At 43.6% G+C, this 19731-nt stretch overlaps 1 protein-coding gene across 10 annotated transcripts in view; it reads right to left on the bottom strand.

Moving 5' to 3' along the window:
* glra2 (glycine receptor, alpha 2) overlaps positions 1-19731 on the bottom strand; it is a 195685-nt gene that overhangs the window by 101853 nt on the left and 74101 nt on the right. For 2 of the 10 annotated variants that reach the window (XM_078408991.1, XM_078408986.1), the window contains exon 3: positions 16157-16224. The exons of 1 other annotated variant lie outside the window; for it this stretch is intronic. In XM_078408991.1, coding sequence (XP_078265117.1) covers positions 16157-16224 — 68 coding nt within the window. Of the gene's footprint in view, positions 1-15995; positions 16064-16156; positions 16225-17967; positions 18078-19731 lie in introns of those variants that run through there. 7 more of the 10 variants (XM_078408990.1, XM_078408987.1, XM_078408989.1 and 4 more) reach the window with 6 other exon arrangements.

Genomic DNA, 19731 nt, shown 5'->3' with positions numbered 1-19731 from the left:
ACTCCCTCATCTTTACTATGCACGTTCAGTCACTCTACACCTCCATCCCCCACCAGGAAGGCCTTAAAGCCCTCCGTTACTTCCTCGACCGCAGAACCATCCAATTTCCCTCTTCTAACACTCTATTCCGACTAGCGGAGCTGGTCCTCACCCTCAACAACTTCTCCTTTGACTCCGCCCACTTCCTCCAAGTCCATGGCCTAGCTATGGGCATCCGCATGGGCCCCAGCTATGCCTGCCTCCTGCACCCATGCAGAACTCATGGACTTTATCAACGTCAACAGCTCAGTGGTATGAATATTGATTTCTCTCACTTCAGGTAGCCCCGGCATTCCTTCTCTCTCTCTGTCCCTCCCTCACCCAAGACGCACCAGCTTCTCATTCTCACCTGCCAAACAGCTTACAATGGCCTGTGTCCTTTATCATCGTTACTTTTTTGCATATCTTTCATTCATCGTTCTTTATCTCTCCACATCACCGTCTACATCTCTCTTTTCCCCTTATCTCTAACCAGTCTGAAGAAGGGTCTGGACCCGAAACATCGCACATTCCTTCTCGCCAGAGATGCTGCCTGTCCCGCTGAGTTACTCCAGCATTCTGTGTCTATCAAAGGAAGGGAGGTTGGTTTGTGTGATGGCATGGGCTGCTTCCAAAAAACTAAGAAAGTGGCCATTTTGGAATTGATAATGAAAGATACTGCTGAAATAAATACTGAAAATAAAGTGAATTGGTGCAACAACTGTTTATGTCTAATTGCAAATAGAGACTTTGTTTATTCATATAATTAGGATTTGGCAGTTCCTTTGATTCTGGAGACTCCGAAGGATCAGTGTTATGTATCACGTCAAATCTTTCCAATACATACATGGCTTGTGGATTCACTGGGCTCACTGATATCCCTTCCTGCTGCTAACAGCAGGTTTATATTATGTTTCCACCTAAAGATTCATGACATTAATGGGCACTTCAACGTCATTATCACAACTTATTTCCAGCAGTTAGCTGTTATGAATATTGGTACATTTTTTTAAACTATTGTTAACTCAACACCTTTATTGATAATTGGCAGTGTTCGGTATTCCAAAAACATTTTTTAAAGGTGCATAAGGTTCCACATGGTAGGCTGCTGTGAAATATTATATTGCATGGGATCCAAGGAGAGCTGGCCGACTGGATAGAGAATTGGCTTCATGGAAGGAAGCAGAGGGTGATGGCGGAAGGTTGTTTATCGGACTTTGGAGGCCTGTGACTAGTGGTGGTGCCTCAAGGATTGGAGCTGAGCCCATTGCTGTTTGTGGTTTATATCAATGATTTGGATGAAAATGTACAGGGCATGATTAGTAAGTTTGCAGATCACACCAATAAGGGTGGTTTCGTAGAGATGGCTCTCAAAAAATACACAGGATCTTGATCAGATTGGCAAGTGGCCCTAGGAATGGTTAATGGAGTTTAATACACATAAGTGCAAGGTGTGGATAGACACAAAATGCTGGAGGAACTCTGCGGGCAAGGCAGGATCTCTAGAGAAAAGGAATAGGTGACGTTTCGGATCTGGACCGCTCATCAGACTCTAAGTGCAAGTTGTTGCATTTTGGGAAGTCAAACCAGGGTAGGACCCTCACATTGAACGGCAGGGCTCTGGGGAGTGTTGTAGAGCAGAGGGATCTAGGAGTGCAGGTACATAGTTCCTTAAAAATGGCGTCACATGTAGATAGGGTGGTCCAGAAGGCTTTTGGCATGTTGGCCTTCAATGTATTGAATACAGAATTAGGGATGTTATGGTACGGTTATAGAAGACGTTGGTGAGGCCATATTTAGAGTATTGTGCTCAGTTTTGGTCACCATACTTTAGTAAAGATGTTGTTAAGCTGGAAAAAGTGCAGAGAAGACCTGCAAGTATGTTGCCAGGTCTTGATGGCGAGAGGTCTGGGCAGACTAGGACTTTATTCCATGGAGTGTAGGAGGATGAGTGGTGATGTTCCAGAGGAGTATAAATCATGAAGGTAGATGCACAGAGTGTTTTACCCAGAGTAGGGAATCAAAAATAAAGGTCCTTGGTTTAAGGTGAGAGGGAAAAGATTTAATAGGAACCTGAGGGGTAACTTTTTCACACAGATGACTGTATGTATATTGACTGAACTGCCAGAGGAGGTGGTTGAGGCAGGTGCTACAACAACATTTAAAATAAAATTTGGACAGGTACATGGATAGGAAAGGTTTATAGGGAGTGGGGCAGGTGGAACGAGCATAGATTGACTTCTTGGTAGGGATGGGCAAGTTGGGCCGATTAGCCCATTCCATTCTGTCTATGACTATGAAAGTTCAAATATTAATTTGTTATGTTATTGTATGTTATTGATGTTGTTAGAAAACGGATGATCATATCTCTGCTAAGGCACTAGTTACACCCTCCTTGGTCAGTCTTTTTGCCACGTGATTTTATAATTCTCCCCCTGATAGCGGGTGTCACCAGCAATGGCTGCCTCGCCAACAGTCTGCGTGTCCCTTCCTTCTTTGTTGTTTTTTTAGTATGTGTTAAATGTATGTTTTAGTGTTCTTTAGTTTGTTTTATGTGGGGACTGTGGGGGTTGGGGAAACTTTTTTAAAATCTCTTACCTCGACGGAAATGCGATTTTTTTCCACGTCGTATCTCCGTCCGCACTGAGGCCCAATATCGAGGAACTGGCGGCCTCTGCTGGGGACCAACTTCGGGACCTCCAAAGGCGGGAGCCTGTGGGCTTTAACATCGTGGAGCTCACAATCCCTGTTGGGGATCGACCTTGGAGCTCCAACTGAGGGAGCCTGCGTACTTTAACATCGTGGAGCTCGCGGCCCCTGGTTAGAGACCGACTTCGGGAGCTCCAAGCCGCAGGAGCTTCGATCGCCCCACGCGGGAGCTTCGATTGCCCAGACGCAGGAGCGTTGACCGCCCCGGCTTCGATCGCCCCGACGCAGGGGCTTCGATCACCGGCTGCGGGAGCTTCGATCGCCCCGACTGCGGATGGTTCGACTGGCCCGACCGCGGGAGAATATGTGGGAAGAATATTGGACTTTATTGCCTTCCATCACAGTGAGGAACGTGGGGAATCCACTGTGGTGGATGTTTATGTTAACTTCTATGTAGTTGTGTGTCTTGTTGCTTTTTTTTTGTATGGCTGTATGGTAATTCGAGTTTCACTGTACCTTAATTGGTACATGTGACAATAAAAGACCTTTGAACCATTGATATCCCATTTTAAGAGGAAAATCAGCACAAAAAACCCAGCCCACCATGTTTTAAAAGGGAAGCTTGACTTACCATATGCAGGTAATTGGAATTAATGCATTCAAATGTAAGAAAATAAAACAAGAAAATATAAATACCTCTGCACGCCTAACTTTGGAGAGCATGTAAATATGATTTTTAATTTGTAAAGCATGTAATTATTTAATTGTGTTTTTATATATGATGTAACTAGTAGCCTGTCTTGTGTAAATAGCATGTAAAGGCATGGTATGGTTTGGCAATTGACTGGGTAACAACTTAATTCCGTCTATTTGAATTCGAACCTGACTACTGTACGAAGTTTGTACGTTCTCCCTGTAATCATGTGGGTTTTCTCCGGGTGCTCCGGTTTCAATAGACAATAGACAACAGGTGCAGGAGGAGGCCATTCGGCCCTTCGAGCCAGCACCGCCATTCAATGTGATCATGGCTGAACATTCTCAATCAGTACCCCATTCCTGCCTTCTCCCCATACCCCCTGACTCCGCTATCCTTAAGAGCTCTATCTAGCTCTCTCTTGAATGCATTCAGAGAATTGGCCTCCACTGCCTTCTGAGGCAGAGAATTCCAGATTCACAACTCTCTGACTGAAAAAGTTTTTCCTCATCTCAGTTCTAAATGGCCTACCCCTTATTCTTAAACTGTGGCCCCTTGTTCTGTACACCCCCAACATTGGGAACATGTTTCCTGCCTCTAACGTGTCCAACCCCTTAATAATCTTATACGTTTCGATAAAATCTCCTCTCATCCTTCTAAATTCTAAATTCCTCCCACATTCCAAAGATGTGCGGGTTCATAGGTTAATTGGCTTCTGTAAATTGCCCCTAGAGTGTCGGATGGAACTAGTGTATGCATGCTTGTTGGTCGGCACGGACTCAGTGGGCTGAAGGGCCTCTTTCCTTGCTGCATCTCTAAACTCAAGTAAAGTCAACTAAACTTTCTATTTGATTCGATTACATTGGATTGTTTTACAATTTAAAAAAAAGGGGATTTACCTAAAAGGAACACAAGTATTGGTTAGAGTCTATATGCAGTTCCTTCCTACACAACTACAGGTTAATTGTGGACGGGTGATCCATTTATTCTTTAAAGTTGATTCCAATGCAAGAGAAGTGTAAAACAGGACCTGACCCACTCCCAGCTATTTATTCCATTAAGCAAGGTCAATATCATCCACAGAGAACCATGTAGCACAAATGATATCATTCGTCCCATTACTGCTATACAAGATTTTTGAAGAACTGTCCAAATAGCCCCATTTTTTTTAATAGACTTTTTTCAAGTACATATTCTTTCTATTCCTTTCCGATTATTTAGTAACATAACAAACAATTATTTTTTTTACAGCAGTGCTACATGTTTGTTAAACTGCTAACATTTTAAATTGCAGTAACAGAATGGTGAACATAATCAGTGAATGACAATAATTGAATTTGTTTCCATTAGCTCCCTGCTATTCCGCCTTAGAATTTCTTATTCAAGTTGTCTGCTATCTAAACTACATGGGACTTCACATGGATAGTTTGATTTTCTGAAGATAATTACTTTGGGAACAAACTACAAATCTCTTGCCGAATAACCTGCCATTTATTGTTATTCTTCCTTGGTTTCGAGTCCTCCTTATCATATCTGAAGAAGGGTCTCGACCTGAAACGTCACCCATTCCTTCTCTCCAGAGATGCTGCCTGTCCCGCTGAGTTACTCCAGCTTTTTGTATCTATCCTCCATATTGTGGATGATCAGCCATGATCACAATCAATGGCGGTGCTGGCTCGAAGGGCCAAATGGCCTCCTCCTGCACCTATTTTCTATGTTTCTATGTTTCTATCATTTGTTAAGATCATCCAGTCTGGATCCCTTCTTTACTTAGCCCATCGTTTTCTCTTTGCTTTCTCATCTCCAGTCACACCCTCCCAAAAAAACATCTTCCAGTGAGATCCTCCAAGCTGCTCACTCAACCTTATTTTCATGAAACCTGATCGTCCAAATTCTCTTCCTATGAGTGCCCCTACCTAGTCAAGATGCCTTATATTTTTTCCCATCTCACGGGCTCTATCCCTCCCTTTCACATTGGTGTTAACACCATTCTCCTCAGAAATTCAGACCACTGCTCATTATTTTTGAAAGCGCTGTCGTTTTTCAAATTCCCCAGCATTCGTTGCCTTATTATTCCAATCTGGTTTCCAGCGCTCCCACTACGTTGAAAACGTGTATTTGTAGCAAAATTGGTGACTATAGTGTTTAGCCACCATGTTTCCACGTATCTATGCTTTATTTTGTTTCTACAAGGAAAGATGTAGATTGGTTATTTCCTACTAACCAATTGTAGCGCTTGTTAGTAGTTGCTCCGCCCAATATGCGATATATATTACCAAGAGCTTGCTTACGTAGGGCAGTTGGAGTAGCTGTTAGTCACTGTGAAGTCTTGCAGATCTATGCTGTAAGTGGACTGTAATAAATGTGTGTTGCATTACGACGTGTGTACGACTCCACTCATTACAGTCACCTGCCTAGAAACTGGATGGCGTCTCTGTGTATCATGTGGCCAATGTAAGTGAACCATAATGAGAGATCAAGGATTTACTGTCAGTCTCCCGTGCTTTTCAATTTTCCTTATGAGCCCTCAATACATCTGACCTCAGCAGGTGGCATTCTCACCTCTGAGTCTCCAGGTGCTCCTTCAAGAACCTTGAGGACCAACACTGGGATAGGGTTTCCCACACGGATAGAGCGGCTAATTTTCAGATGAGATATTACACTAGGTCCCATCAGCTCAATGCAAAGTATTTCAGGCTGACTTCCTCGCCAAGTGCAAGGCTTGGATAGAGTGGATGTGTAGGGGATGTTTCCACTAGTGGGAGAGTCTAAGACTAGAGGTCATAGCTTCAGAATGAAAGGACGTTCCTTTAGGAAAGAGATGTGGAGGAATTTCTTTAGTCTGGGGTGTTGAATCTGGGGAATTCATTGCCACAGAAGGCTGTGGAGGCCGTCAATTGATATTCTTAAGGCAGAGATAGATACGTTCTCAATGAGTACAGATGTCAGGGGTTATGGGGAGAAGGCAGAAGAATGGGGTTAGGTGGGAGAGATAGATCAGCCATGATTGAATGGTGGATTAGACTTGATGGGCCGAATGGCCTAATTCTGCTCCTATCATTAATGACCTTATGACACAGGTATCTCTGCCTTCTTTTATTCCCTTGGATAGAAGAAGAGCTGGTTTACATCAACACTGGTCCAAAAGATGCAGAGTGTCACCAAAGGCAGGAGACTCAAACTTCTACCTTCCTCATAGGTTTTGATTGAATGCAACCATAAGCCGTGGCACAACAAGTGGATGGTCCCAGTCAATTGTGGGAGGGCATAGTATAAGTTTCCCTCACCTTCACCCACCCACCCCACCCCCATCTTCCCAAGCTCGGATTTGATTTAAACTGCTCGAGTTTAGTTTAGTTTAGAGACAGTACGGAAACAGGCCCTTCGGCCCACCGAGTCCGCACCGCCCAGCTATCCCTGCACACTAACAACTATCTTACACACACTAGGGACAATTTACATTAATACCAAACCAATTAACCTACAAACCTGTAGATCTTTGGAGTGCGGGAGGAAACCGAAGATCTCGGGGATAACCCATGCGATCACTGGGGGGAACTTACAAACTCCGTACAGACAGCACCCGTGGTCGGGATCGAACCCAAGTCCCTGGCGCTGCATCCGCTATAAAGCAGCCACCCTATGAGCCTCTATTTATTTTGGTGAAGTCCCTGAGTGATATGTAAGCCTTGTCGAGATGCTCGGAACTGGCTGCCCTCAACTGCACAAGACTTTCCCTCATCAGTCAGTGGCCTAACCATGTTTTGGGGCAGTTCGGCATGCAACACAATAGGTTTATAGACCTGAATTATGAAAGGCATTCTCTTTCCACTACTCTTGCCACATTGGCCATCAATATTTCCATAACTATTTATCCACTTCATGTTATTCATTCAACCTTGTATCATACTGGCAGGCCAGTCCGGCTCAGAGCAAATTATTGTTAAAATAAATTTCATCCCTCCTTTGCTACTCTTTGGCATTTGCCTTAAATCTCTGCACTCTAGTGACTGATTCACTTGCCAGTAGAAAGAGATTCTCCCTGATTAAAATCCTTCTGATGCTTTTTGTATGGACAAGCTTGTCATCACATGCTGACACAAAAGGACACAAAGTGCTGGAGTAACTCAGCAAATCAGGCAGCATCTCCGGAGAACATGACAGGCGACGTTTTGGGTCGAGACCCTTCTTCAGACTGATTGTGGGGGGGGGGATAGAAGGCAGGAAAGGGGAAGAGGCAGGACAAAGCATGGTAGGTAATCATTCGACATAGACAAGGGAGAGTATTGATATTCAAATGGTTGGAACAAAAGGCCAGAGATAAGAACAGAAGGGGTGAGACTGGTTTGAACAGTTGAGGATTGTGAAGCTAGAGGGAGGAAAATAGCGTGCGGGGGTGGTTTACATCAGAATCAGAATAAAACTTTATTGGCCCAGTGTGTACACATACAAGGAATTTGACTTGACGCTTTGCTCGCACATGGTAAAGACACGATATACTGCAGCAGACAATTAAAAATAAAACATGGTAATTTAAACATGTGGAAATAAAGAAGCAGAGTGAAAAGGGGTTGCAGACTTTTGGCTGTTGAGTAGAGCTACTGCTCGTGGGAAGAAGCTGTCTTTATGTTTGGTGGGGAGAAATAGGTGGGAGTTCAGGTGGACACAAGAGAGGGATGGGGGTTAGAGAGGAGAGGGTGGGGGAGGAAGGGGAATTCAAAGTACGTAACATTGAGTTGTAAGGTATCCAAGCAGAGGCCTACAGGATCTCCTGGTTGCTAAACATTTTAACTCCCCTTCCCGTTCCCACACGGGCCTTACTGTCCTGGGCCTCCTCCATTGTCAGAGTGAGGCCACACTGGAGGAACAGCACCTTGTATTCCACTTGGGCAGCTCACAACCCAATGGTATGAACATTGAATTCTCCAATTTTAGGTAACTTCCAACTAACCCCACACCCTCAAACCCCCTCTCTCCCCCTCCCTTCCCTCCCATGTGGCCTACCTGGACTCCTGCTTATTTCTCCTCTCCAATCCCCCCCCCACACACACACACACTTTTCTCCCTCTGGCTTCACATTCCACAGCTCTTCGAACCTCCAGAACCTTACATTCTCTATTCTCATCTTTGGCCTTTGTTACAACCATCAACCCCTCACCCCACCTTGCTATCACCATGCAAGCTTTGTGCTACCTCTCCCCTTTTCCAGCTTTCTTCTCCCCCCCCCCCCCCAAAATCAGCAGACGTGTCTCGACCCAAAACGTCGCCTATCCATGTTCTTCTAAGTTGCCGTCTGACCTGCTGAGTTACTCCAGCACTTTGTGTCCTTTTGTGTATCAGCATCTGCCAGCATCTGAAGTTCTTTGTTTCTGTGCCAGAAGCTTGCAAGTGTTAATGAAGACACCAAACAGTTAAACCACCAAACAATCTGGCCATCATTAATGAGGTTAGAAGACAATTTAAAATCTGTCACTTATCTGGGAAATGTCACAAATCATGCCTTTTTATTTAATTAAAAGCACGTGGGTGAAGCTGTCAGCCACTATGTTTAAAAAAAATTGAGCTGTAAAATAAATATTTCTCTGTTCATATCACAGGGAATTTCTCAAGTCTGTTATTCGGTGACAATATACAATAGCTGCTGGAAAGCCCACTGAAAACCAGTCTATCAGAAAATGGCATGCAGCAAGTAAAAGCATCATGAAAATAATAACATCAATCCAATTAGCTTCAGACTGCCATCAAGTTAGAAAAAAATCGCAGCCACATTGTATGAGACTTTCAATGAATGGTTTGCTCAAGTTTTCTTGAAAGCAGTGAGCACACAGTTAAAAATGCACCTGTAACAGAGCTAGCATCCGTGCACAGACATCCATTGAGAGCCATCTTGTAACTTAAGTGTCAAGGCAGAGTTTCTCAGGTACCAAAAGATCACTTGATAATTTTGTGCCATTTATGGAAGCTAACTGTTGCAATTCGCTAGCACCTGAAGGCAAATAGTTATAATGAGTTTGTCTTCACTATAAAGGAGCGTTCAATTAACGTTCTAACGACACAAAATGCTGGAGTAACTCAGCGGGGCAGGCAGCATCTCTGGAGCGAAGGAATGGGTGACGTTTCGGGTCGAGATCCTTCTTCAGACTGATGTCAGGGGAGAGGGAGATACAGGGATAAGGAAGTGTATAGATAAGGAAGTGTAAGGTGTGTGAAAACGGGAGAAAGGGAAATGAGATCAAGTAAAATAGATCATTGTTAGCTGGGAGAAGGTAACAGCAAAGCAGAGATAAAATGTAGTTAGACAGTCAGGCTGGTCGGAAAACTGGGAAGGGGGAGGGATAGAGAGAGAGGGAAAGCAAGGATTATTTGAAGTTAGAGAAGTCAATGTTCATACCATGTTCATACAATGTTCTAAGAGTGTGGAATGGCTAAACGATTATCTTTGCCCCAAATGCCAACCATCCACATTTTGTGTGACAACAAGCAACTCTGCTGTGCTGGTGAAACTCTACTTAATTTGCTGCCGACCAGCAGGTTAGGCTGCATCACCTGCCAACCGCCCTAATGAAAGCGTTAGGAAAGTAATAGGTTACTATTACCCGCTCACTCTCCATGTTAAAAATGGAGAGAAAAAATCACTGTTCGTAATGGTGTTTGGTGAAAAAATAAAATAAAATCAGCATGGAAATTAGTCTTTCAGCTCCCTGTTAAATTTATTCACGGTGCAGACGGAGATATCTCCTCTAGCCTGGAACCCACCCTCTTCCCATTCCTCCCCATCGCTAATTTAGAACAGGGATCGGTAACCACAACATCTTAAAACATGAAAAAAATCATTGTAGAATCCACCCAGCATTTCAAAGTCTCTAAATTCATTATGTGATAGTTTAACTTTGTTAAACACTACATTCCTAGTCTGTTGTTCTATATTATGGGAGTAGAAATCACATCACATTAGGGTATTGATTGAGTACCTTTCGTTGTTTAGCACAGGAATAGGTTTTTAGCAAGTGGAAGAGCAGTATTCTGCCAATCTAAAGTCCGCCAGAGGGCTGGATATTAGGAAGAGTTAGGTTCCACTGACCACAGGAAAGTGGGTATTTTGTTGCTCTCTGGAATTCTGTTCGTGCTGTGAAATTTACAGGGATGACACAATGGTTCAGTTTGAGAGCTGATGATTTATTGCTCCAGCAACTTTGGAACACAGGTTCAATCCTGACCTGCAGTTTGAAGTTTGCATCTTCTCTCTGTGGGTGTCTCCCAGGCCATTTCCCACATCTCAAAGATGGACTGTTGTAGGAAGGAACTGCAGGTGCTGGTTTACACTGAAGACAGAACCAAAATGCCGGAGTAAATCAGCGGGACAGGCAGCATCTCTGGGGAAAAGTAATGGGTGATGTTTTGGGTTGAGACCCTTCTTCAGACTTCAGATGTTCCAGGGTACAGGTGCTACAGGAGTGATAGAGGTGGGGGTAAAGGAAGAGGGGATGTCGTTTTAACATTGCCGGCGCAGCTCGGCTGCGGGACGTTTCAGTGCCCGGTGCGGCTCGGCCGCTGGACTTAACATCGCCCGGTGCGGCCGCGGGACGTTTCAGTGCCCGGTGCGGCTTGGCCGCTGGACTTAACATCGTCAGCGCTGTTCGGCCGCGGGACGTTTCAGTGCCCGGTGCGGCTCGGCCGCTGGACTTAACATCGCCCGGTGTGGCCGCGGGACGTTTCGGTGCCCGGGGCGGCTCGGCCGGGGGGCCTTCCATCCCCTTGCGGGGGCTGTGCGTGTCGTTTGCCTCGGTAGGGGTCGAGCTGTCTGTCCGTGGGTGCGGGGGGAGGAGAGGGGAAGTTTTGTTGCCTCCATCACAGTGAGGGGGTGTTTGGAGTCACTGTGATGGATGTTTGTGTTGGGGTCGGGTGTCCTGTGTTCTTTTCTTTTTTGCTGTATTTTGTGTGACTGCTGAAATTTCGCTCGGTGTTGTGCCGAGTGACAATAAAGTGTTGTTATGTTATGTTATGTTATGTTGATGGTTCCTTCTGTGAAGCTATGTAGGTGCAGCGGAGAAATTCTGTCTCCACCTATAACCTTCCTTTGTCCCGCCCCCCTGACATCAGTCTGAAGAAGGGTCTCGACCCGAAACGTCACTCAATCCTTCTCTCCTGAGATGCTGCCTGACTTGCTGAGTTACTCCAGCATTTTGTGAATAAATACCTTCGATTTGTACCAGCATCTGCAGTTATTTTCTTACAATAATAAAGGAATGATCATCTTGTTGGGAGTGTACTACAAGCCCACAAATAGTCAGGGGGAATTAGAAGGGCAAATATGTCAGGAGATTGTAGGCAGCTGTAAGACTAATAACATTGTCATAATAAGGGGTTTTAACTTTCCCAACATAGACTGGGACTGTCATAGTGCCAAGGGCTTAGATAGGGTGGGATTTGTAAAATGTTTACAGGAGATTTCCCACAGGCACAGGAAAAGGTTGTGGCTGTATACACTATCAACCCTACAATCATTTTATGGAATTTAAAAAGATATTTGGACAGGTACATGGATCGGAAAGGGTGAGATGGATATGGGGCAAATGAGGGCAGGTGGGACAAGTGTAGATGGGCATCTTGGTTGACATGGACACTTTGGACCAAAGGACCTGTTTCTGGGCTGTATGACTCTCAGTAGCAGAGGGGCACCTAAGAGGGACCGGAAAATATTAGAAGTGGCTACAGAATGAGATGCATTTGATGGGGTTGACACTCCATATTAAGTTGTAGTTGCATAATTGTTTACAGTTGACATGGTGAATACATTAAAGGATTAAATTGGGTTTGGGTATCATTACTAAATTTTAATTCAGGGGGAACATAACGTGTGTCACAAGGATGAAACACATTGGAAAACGACAAAGAAGGGGAGAAGGTGCAATGTGTTGAAAACTGAATTGTTTGAGAGGCTAAAACAATTACTCTCAGAACGTAGAGACAGTACTTCTATTTCACTGCAATCTTTTTCAAACTTATTTGTTAACTTTTTTCCATTTTTGTAATTCAAAAATGTGTAAATGAATATTCTGACCTGTTCATGAGCTGTATGTCAAACACTGGTTCAAAATAGCCTAGTCATCACTAGTCAATGGATAGGTCCAAATTCATTCAGATCTCATCAAAACAATTCAATTGCAGTCCGTTCATTATGAACAAATACATGTAACTAAACAATTTCACCAAAAACTGAGAATTTACTTTTCAAAATCTTAAATCATTCAGGAAGTTGGAAAGGGTACAGAGAAGATTTGCGAGGATGTTGCCAGGACTCGAGGGTCTGTGCGATAGGGAGACGTTGAGTAGGCTGAGACTTTGTTCCTTAGGGAGCAGGAGGATGAGGGGGTAATCTTTACGGGGTGTATAAAATCATGGGAGGAATAGTTCGAGGAGATGCACAGAGTCTCTTGCTCAGAGTAATGAATCGAGGACCAGAGGACATAGGTTTAAGGTGAAGGGGAAAAGATTTAATAGGAATCTGAGGGGTAACTTTTTCACACAAAGGCTAGTGGGTGTATGGAACAGGCTGCCAGAGGACGTAGTTGAGGCTGGGACTATCCCAACATTTAAGAAACAGTTAGACAAGAACATGGACAGGAGAAATTTGGAGGGATATGGACCAAATGTGGGCAGGTGGGACTAGTATAACTGGGACATGTTGGCCAGTTGGGACATGTTTCCATGCTGCATCACTCTAAGATGGATTTAGTGGTTTTGAATTCACCCAATACTTCAAATATAGTTTTGTTAAATTAAAGAGTAAGTCACACAAACAATTCTTTGCTCCAAATTGATGTGGAAAACATTCTTCTTTCTGATACCGACAGTGAACGTGGCTTTGAGATGGAGATGTAATTGTATACAATTTTATTTATTTCTTGTGCGCTTTTCTTTTGGTCACAGAAAGGTTTGCCCAAAGGAAGGTTTATTTTTCCCATCACCTCCAATACATTTTTCACTGTTTCGTGTTTCAAAATATGGTTCTCAGGAGTGTGTTTTCAGTGCTGCCTTTCCCTTATCTGACTGGAGCAGCGTAATTATTCAGAAGATAGACACAAAAAGCAGGAGTAACAGCGGGTTAGACAGCATCTCTGGAGAAAAGGAATAGGTGATGTTTTGGGTTGAGACCCTTCTTCAGACTAAGAGTCTGGGGAAAGGGAAACGAGAGATATAGACAGTGATGCAGAGAGATATAGAACAAATGAATGAAAGATATGCAAAAAAGTAACAATGATAAAGGAAAGAGGTCATTGTTAGCTGTGGGCTAGGTGAAAACGAGTTACAGACAATGAGACTTAACAAGACAACTCTAAAGCTGGTACAACAACTTTCGTGGGGGAGGGACGGAGAGAGAGGGGATGCAAGGATTACCTGAAGTTAGAGAAATCAATATTCATACCACTGGGTTGTAAGCTGCCCAAGCAAAATATGAGGTGCTGTTCCTCCAATTTGCATTTAGCCTCACTCTGACAATGGAGGAGGCTGAGGACAGAATGGTCAGTGTGGGAATGGGAAGGGGAGTTAAAGTGTTTGGCAACCGGAAGATTAGGTAGGCCCAGGTGGACTGAGCAAAGGTGTTCAGCGAAACAATCGCCCAACCTACCTTTGGTCTCGCCGATGTATAAGAGTAATAAGATGTATAAGGTAATTATGCAGTTGAATTCTCATTGAAAGTTGAAAATGGGTGGTTGGTACTCTTGTGTGATTACCAGGCCATCATTTGGGATATATTCTTGAAACAACCGAATGGGCTAAACATGAGATTTAATGTCTGTGAAATTTACAGATATTTCTCAGCTTCAACAACTGTAAACTGTTTCGATATTTGAAACAACAATTATTTAGCGTCCTGGAATTTATTTTCCTGCTGGGATGAACTTCAGTTACAGGTATTGGACAAATTTGCTCTTCTTTCCTATAATATAATTTCCAGGCTAGTTTTAAGTCAGTAGTTCCTTCGATTAACCGATTAATGTCACTGCATAAATAAGAGGTATGAGCCATTTATGTGTTTACACGTAATCATTTTTTTCTATTGTGATAGGCTTTCAAGATACAGTTCAACACAAATGTAATTAATAATTTTAGATGGTATTATTTTATTTAATCTTGGAATATAGTTGTCAGCAGCAAATAAGGTCATTCCAAGTTGCCCTTGGTTAGTGATGAGATATCTTCTTGTGCCAGTGCAATGTACAGAAGCCAAGTAGCTTTGTTTTGGAAATCCTCCCCTTCTAAAATCCAATTTTCTTAACTTCTAAAATTTGCATTGCAAATTAATGTAGGGCTTCCTAATTTGCATTGCAAATTAATGTAGGGCTTCCTAATTTGCATTGCAAATTAATGTAGGGCTTCCTAATTTGTTACCATGGGAATCCCTTGGTCTGTTATTTTAACGGAGGTGCTAATCAGTTGAAAATAAATTGCTGACCGTCTTCATTAAAATATGGCAGAAAGGAAATTAATTAGCTGAATGGTGCTGTTGTAAGGACAGGTTCATGCATTAATCTTCAAAAAGCATGATTTCAAAGACATTCAGGAATGTCCGCCCATTTACAATAAAGGCCCAAAAGATCCTGAAATGTTATGATGAAATAGGTGCATAATGTCATTTTTTAATCAGCCATGAAAACTTGGATATGAGTGAGTAACGCTTGATTTTACTTAATAACTAAATCTGCTCAAGTTTTAGTGCAAATTTGCAAACCCCCTTCAATACTATTTCCTGCCCGGATTGCGCGTTTCCTGTTAATAGACGCGTTTGAAGAAGAGGGGTGGGGCCCACTCGATATTTCTGGTGCTGTATATTGATGTCTGAAGTGATTAAAGAACTATCCCTCAGTGAGAGATACACTGTATCACCACGAGCAACACAAATAAAAATAAAACAGTAGTTTGTAAAATTGCTGCACCTATTGAACATAAAGTACAGTTTAATGGGTGCATACTTGAATTCTTATTCATTAAGAGGGATTTTGGATGGAGAGGTACCCTGAACCAACATCTGAAGATGTTGGGGGACGAGAAACTGATGAACGCAGTGGCAGACAAGTGGGCTCGCAGAAAGGAACGCAGCAACTTCAACAGACCAGAGACCACAAACAAATGTGTCCTTTGCAACAGAGACTGTCACTCCAGCATTGGTCTCTTCAGCCACAAGCGACGCTGCTCTAGCCGAGGTGTGGAGCAAGCAGCCAACTAGGATGCATCACCCATGGTCAGCCATGACCGAGGGGGGGGGGCCTAAGAAGAAGAGGGATTTTAGAAAGGAAGATTCGACAAGTTCTAGATTTTCCCTTGGTCTCCCAATGTTAATGCTGATTTTTGCCATTTTACACGAGTCTACATTTTGTAAGCCACAGAGTAATTTTTGGCAATGTGACTTTCTGGTTAAGTTGCAGGACTTTTCTTGCAGAAGTCTGGGGGCAGATCATGCACGCCAAGTGTTGGGAACTCTGGGATTCAGGGACCAGGGCACTGTGCTTGATTCTGGAGCACCCTGGAGTACGATGGCTTGGTACTGAGCACTTGCTAGTCAAAGCTCTGGTGGTAAGCTGACAAACTAAGCGATTCATTACAAGATGGCCTCATGTTCAGTCCCACTCACCATCGTCGTTTCTGCTATTGAACCAAAGCTGTTGATAAATATGTTGCATGTAACATTAACAGGAAGACCTGCAATTTGAACGATAAAACAAAAGAAAGAAAATTGACAAGCTGCTACTGGACAAGACATCAAGTTATTTGACAGTGGTCATCAGCACTTACCATTGTAGTTTCCGTGACAGAGCCAAAACTGTTGATAAAAATATTGCATGTAACGTTTACTGGAGGACCTGTGAAATGCAAGGACAATGTTGCAATACAAGTTGGAGCAGCGAAAGTACATGGGCAATGCCAATGATGCAATACTTTTTGATCAGTGATGAAACAAAACCAGACATTCCGTAACCCTGTCGGATAGAAATTTGTCTCGGGCACTTGTGAAGAAGGAATGGCATTAAAGGGGTTACTCATTTTATAGACTTTGAGGGAACTGAACAAAATACAAGTGGGAGTGTGTGTGTCCGTCCCTCCCCCCCCCCCCCCCCCCCACCCCGACTCCCAGGGGGGCATGGTGGGGGAAGGTAATAAAATTTCAGTTAAATGCATCACCACTCGTTCATCACCATCTCCAGAGACAAATGACTAACCCTGAACTTGCTGCATCTTTTTCTTACTTCACTCCACATTGCTTCATTATACACTTTTTTGTTGTTGTTTCTCTTCACTCCCACTTCACCACTCTTCAATTTTCTCCCCGTTCATTCTTGAAACACGGTTTAGTTTCGGGATACAGTGCGGAAACAAGGCCCTTCGGCCCACCGAGTCCGCGCCGACCACGATCACCTCCACATTAACACTATCCCATGCGCGCTAGGGACATTTTACACTTTTCCCAAGCCAATTAACCTACATACCTGCACGTCTTTGGGAGTGTGGGAGGAAACCGAAGATCTTGGAGAAAATCCACATGGAGTGTGGGATGGAACCCGGGTCTCCGGCGCTGCAAGTGCTGTAAGGCAGCAACTCTACCGCTGCGCCACCGTGCCGCCCTGTTCCGTGGTATTGGCCACAGTCTATCACATCTGCGTGATAGGGATGCCTCAAATGGGAAAGGGGTGTTGCCACAAGTGTCTTGCACTCCTGTGGCCACTTATACTCTCCACTGAATGTCATCAACGAGGATACTGATTTTATTGATTTTGATTCGGCAATTGGGAGTGGCAACACAGTGAGCAGTGTTTCTCCACTCAGATTGTATTGGAATATCCCCATTCCTGTGGCCAGTTCGGTGGAGATGGGAGAAGGTTGTTGAAGGGAGAAGCAACCCGGAACAAATTAGTGACTAAACGTGAGGCATTCAGGCCTGTGAGATGCAGCTTTAAACAAGCAACTGGCTCATCAAGGGAAGCTCCCTCTTTTTGCTTTGTGTTTTAAACAATTTGTACTCTTCATTTCATCGTCGATGCAATTATTCAGCCTAAAGGTCCAAAATGAATGAATTAAATGTTCAAACCAGGCAGAACACCAAGCAAAGCCTGGCAGAGGTAGCCAGCAGAATGTGAAGACAAGTAAGAAAAAATGGAACAAATACGTCATAAGATCGTCATAGCCTCCAGCAAGCCATGTTTGGAAAATGGGGCACAGAACTAACCAATGCCATTCTACGTCCCCTATTCCGAAACATGGACTGTTCTGTTTTCACTGAAGTATCGATATCAGCAACGCATCAGTCTCATACTTCAGTAGCATTCATCAGCTAGCCTTTTATTAACATACACTTGGCACATTACTGGTGAGATAATTAGCCGGTAAAACATGCACAAGCCTCTTACATTTCAACAGTATTATCTCTGCACTCCCAATTATGTGTGCAAGTGCATTAAATTGTTCAAACAGTAACATTGCAAATAATACTTTACACCAAACAGTCTATGGATGGTGTAAACAGCACAAAACCAGAGATCCAGCTTTCAGAATTAACAACTCAGAGCAATACATTTTTGCAGTCTTCCCAAACCTCATTTATTACGTACCACATGGTCACCTGTACAATGGCTTGCATCTGTCAACTATGTTTATCAAAGTGGCCATCCTGCTCATGAAGAACGGCTTCATGATAATCTTCACCCTTTGAGCCAGCTAGACTCACTGGAGGGAAATCAAGTTAACTGGCATGGTGTCTTTATTTACTATTTGAATTGTGCAAGTAATCTATTGTGAATATAAAAATGGAAAATGTTGGAAACACTAAGCAGGTCCCTGCGGACAGAGAAAAAGAGTTCAACATTTCAAATGGATGAAAGGTTAGAGAAACATTAATTTTCTCACTACATATACTGCCTGACCTGCTGAATGTTTCCAGCTTTTGCTAGTTTAGAATCATAGAAAGATACAATACAGAAACAAACCCTTCGGCCCACTGTTTGCAGCAACACATTTACACTAACCCTTCATTCATCCCACGGAAGAATTCTCCCCCATTTTATTGTCAACTCTTCCCAGTACTCACCTTCAAGCTGCTGGTAATTTACTGAGGCCCATTAAGCCTCCGACCTGCATATGTTTGGGATGTGTGGGAGGAATCTGCAGCATCATGAGGAAACTCAGTAACAGAAGGAATGTGCAACTCCACACTGATGGATCCTGAGGTAGGTATTGAACCAGAGTATCTGGTGCCGTGAGGCAGTGGTTCTATGAGGATGCACCACCGTGAAACACTTATTTCAGATTTCCACCTCCTGCAATACTTTACGTCTGGATGGTGTATATAGCTTGACCAAGGTACAAATGTACCAATCATGAATATGCCCAAAAGTGAACAGGATCATAAAATAGTTGCCGCAGGGATGATGACCCTTTAAATCCATACTACAGGACCATGTTAGAGGCTCCTTCCCAGTCCTCTACCCCCTATGAGAGTCATAGTCATACAGCTTGGAAACATGGAAACAGGCCCTTCGGCACAACAGGTCCACACCAGCCAACATGTCCCAGCTACATTAGTCCCACTTGCCCATGTTTGACCCATATCCCTCTAAACCTGTCCTATCCATGTACCTGCCAAACTGTCTCTTAAACGTTGCGATAGTCTCTGCCTCAACTACTTCCTCTGGCAGCTCGTTCCATACACCCACCACCCTATGTGTGAAAAAGTTGCCCTTCAGATTCCTATTAAATCTTTTCCCCTTCACCTCAAACCTATGTCCTCTGGTGCTTGATTCACCTACTCTGGGCAAAAGACTGTGCATCTACCCGATCTATTCCTCTCATGATTTTATACACTGGAAATAGTGCAGGAAAGATTTACAAGGATGTTGCCAGGGCTTGAGAGGTTAGGTTGGGCAGGCTATGATTTTATTCCTTCAAGAGCAGGAGGCTGTGGAGCGATCTTATATAGAGGTATATAAAATCATGAGTGGAATGGATAGGGCAAATGCACTGAACCTTTTTCCCAGGATAGGTGAATCAAGATGATGGAGGTATCAGGTGTGAGGGAAAGATTTAATAAGAACCTGAGACTCAACACTTTCACACAGAGGGTGATGAGTATATGGAAGAGCTGGCATAGTTGAAACAGGTACAATTGCAGTATTTAAAAGATATTTGGACAGGTTCCTGGATGGGCCTGTGGATGGGCTTGTTCAGAGGGACAATATGGACCAAACACAGGAAAATAGGACTAGCTTAGATGGGGCATCTTGGTTGGCATGGATGAGTTGAGCTGAAGGGTCTGTTTCCGTACTGTGTGACTCCGACTCTATAATATGTAGTCAAGACAGCAACCTCAGCCTTTAATT

The sequence above is a fragment of the Rhinoraja longicauda genome, chromosome 12, assembly GCF_053455715.1.
Source record: "Rhinoraja longicauda isolate Sanriku21f chromosome 12, sRhiLon1.1, whole genome shotgun sequence".
Classification (NCBI taxonomy): Eukaryota; Metazoa; Chordata; class Chondrichthyes; order Rajiformes; family Arhynchobatidae; genus Rhinoraja; species Rhinoraja longicauda.
The sequence above is the reverse complement of the archived record's forward strand: the minus strand, read 5'-3'. Positions and strand labels throughout refer to the sequence as shown.